Below are 1,496 nucleotides of genomic sequence, written 5' to 3' on the forward strand. Positions count from 1 at the left end.
GGCTTAAATTCAACACGGCCCCACCTTAGCTGTGTTGTTTGTTCTCTCATTTTCCACCTGGTGCACTGGCACACTCCTGTAATCCCAGTGACTTGGGAGGCTAGGGCAGGAGGATCCAAGTCCAAAGCCAGCCTTGGCGATTTAGCAAGGCCCTAAGCAATTTAGGGAGACTCTGTCTCAATATTAAAAAATAAAATAAAGACTTCCTGGCATGAGACCTTCAGTCTGGGTTCATGTTGCCTCCTGGCGGGTTTTCACGACCACATGGACCTTGACGGGCAAAAGGCACAGGAGGTCACTGGCTTACCCTCACCTTTCTCAGCATCCAAATGGAGGCAGCGGTCCTCCCGCGTACAGCGCGGGCTCACAGCAGGCCAAATGCAACCCAACACCCCAACCAGGAGGCACTTCACAATGGATGACTTTGAAATGAGACGTCCTCTGGGCAAAGGTAAATTTGGGAACGCCTACCTGACTCGGCTGAAAAACCATTTCATCGTGTCCCTGAAGGTCCTCTTCAAGTCCCAGCTTGAGAAGGCCGGACTGGAGCACCAGCTGCGCAGGAAAGCGGAGATCCAGGCGCATCCCAGCATGTACAACTATTTCCATGATGCTCGCCGGATATACCCGATTCTGGAATATGCTCCGAGGGGTGAGCTCTACACCTTTTTGCAGAAAAGCGACCCCTTAGATGAGCAGCCAACGACCACGATAATGGAGGAGCTGCAGATACCCTGACATACTGCCACAAGAAGAAGGTAATTCACAGGGATATTAAGCCAGAGAATCTGCTGCTGGGACTGATGGATGAGGTGAAGATCGCAGACTTTGAATGGTCTGTGCACGCCCCCTCCCTCAGGAGACAGACCATGTGTGGGACTCTGGACCACTTGTCCCCAGAAATAGTCAAAGGCAGAATGCATGATGAGAAGGTGGACCCGTGGTGTGTCGGTGTGCACTGCTACGAGCTGCTGGTGGGAAAGCCGCCCTTTGAAAGCACCTCTCAGAGTGAGACCCAGAGGTGCATCCCCAAGGAGGATGTGACATTTCCTCCCTCAATACCCGTGGGGGCCCAGGACCTGGTCTCCAAGCTTCCTAGGTTCCAGCCCTCGGAGCGGCTGCCCCTGGCTCAGATCCTGGCGCACCCCTGGGTGAAGGCTCACTCCCGGAGGATGTTACCTCCCTGTGCTCAGGCGGCCTCCTGAGCCCATCTACCTCTGTCTTTCCTGTGTATCCAGGGAACTGTCCTTCGTCTGTCTTTCTTTATGTTGGATACTAATTAATAAAAATGAAATCACTTTAAAAAAATAATAAAATAAAATAAGATTTAAAAGGCTGGGGAATGTAGCTCACTGGTTAAGCACCCCTAGGTTCAATCCTTGGTACCAAAAAAAAAAAAAAAAAAAAAAAAAAAAACAGCAGCAGCTTATTTTCCTTGTCTAGAAAACGGTGGCTATATTATTTTCTTTATGAGATTATTGTGGTGACAAAATGAG

The 1,496-nt window shown here is 50.1% G+C and overlaps 1 protein-coding gene across 1 annotated transcript; it reads left to right on the top strand.

The window, feature by feature from the left end:
- The first annotated feature begins 378 nt into the window (after nucleotides 1-378).
- Nucleotides 379-1,205, top strand: LOC124991647 (aurora kinase C-like). Its single transcript, XM_047562378.1, is given in 2 exon segments — nucleotides 379-724; nucleotides 727-1,205. Coding segments are annotated over 2 exon segments (825 nt in total).
- Nucleotides 1,206-1,496: the final 291 nt, after the last annotated feature.

The sequence above is a fragment of the Sciurus carolinensis genome, chromosome 8 (assembly GCF_902686445.1).
Source record: "Sciurus carolinensis chromosome 8, mSciCar1.2, whole genome shotgun sequence".
Taxonomy (NCBI): Eukaryota; Metazoa; Chordata; class Mammalia; order Rodentia; family Sciuridae; genus Sciurus; species Sciurus carolinensis.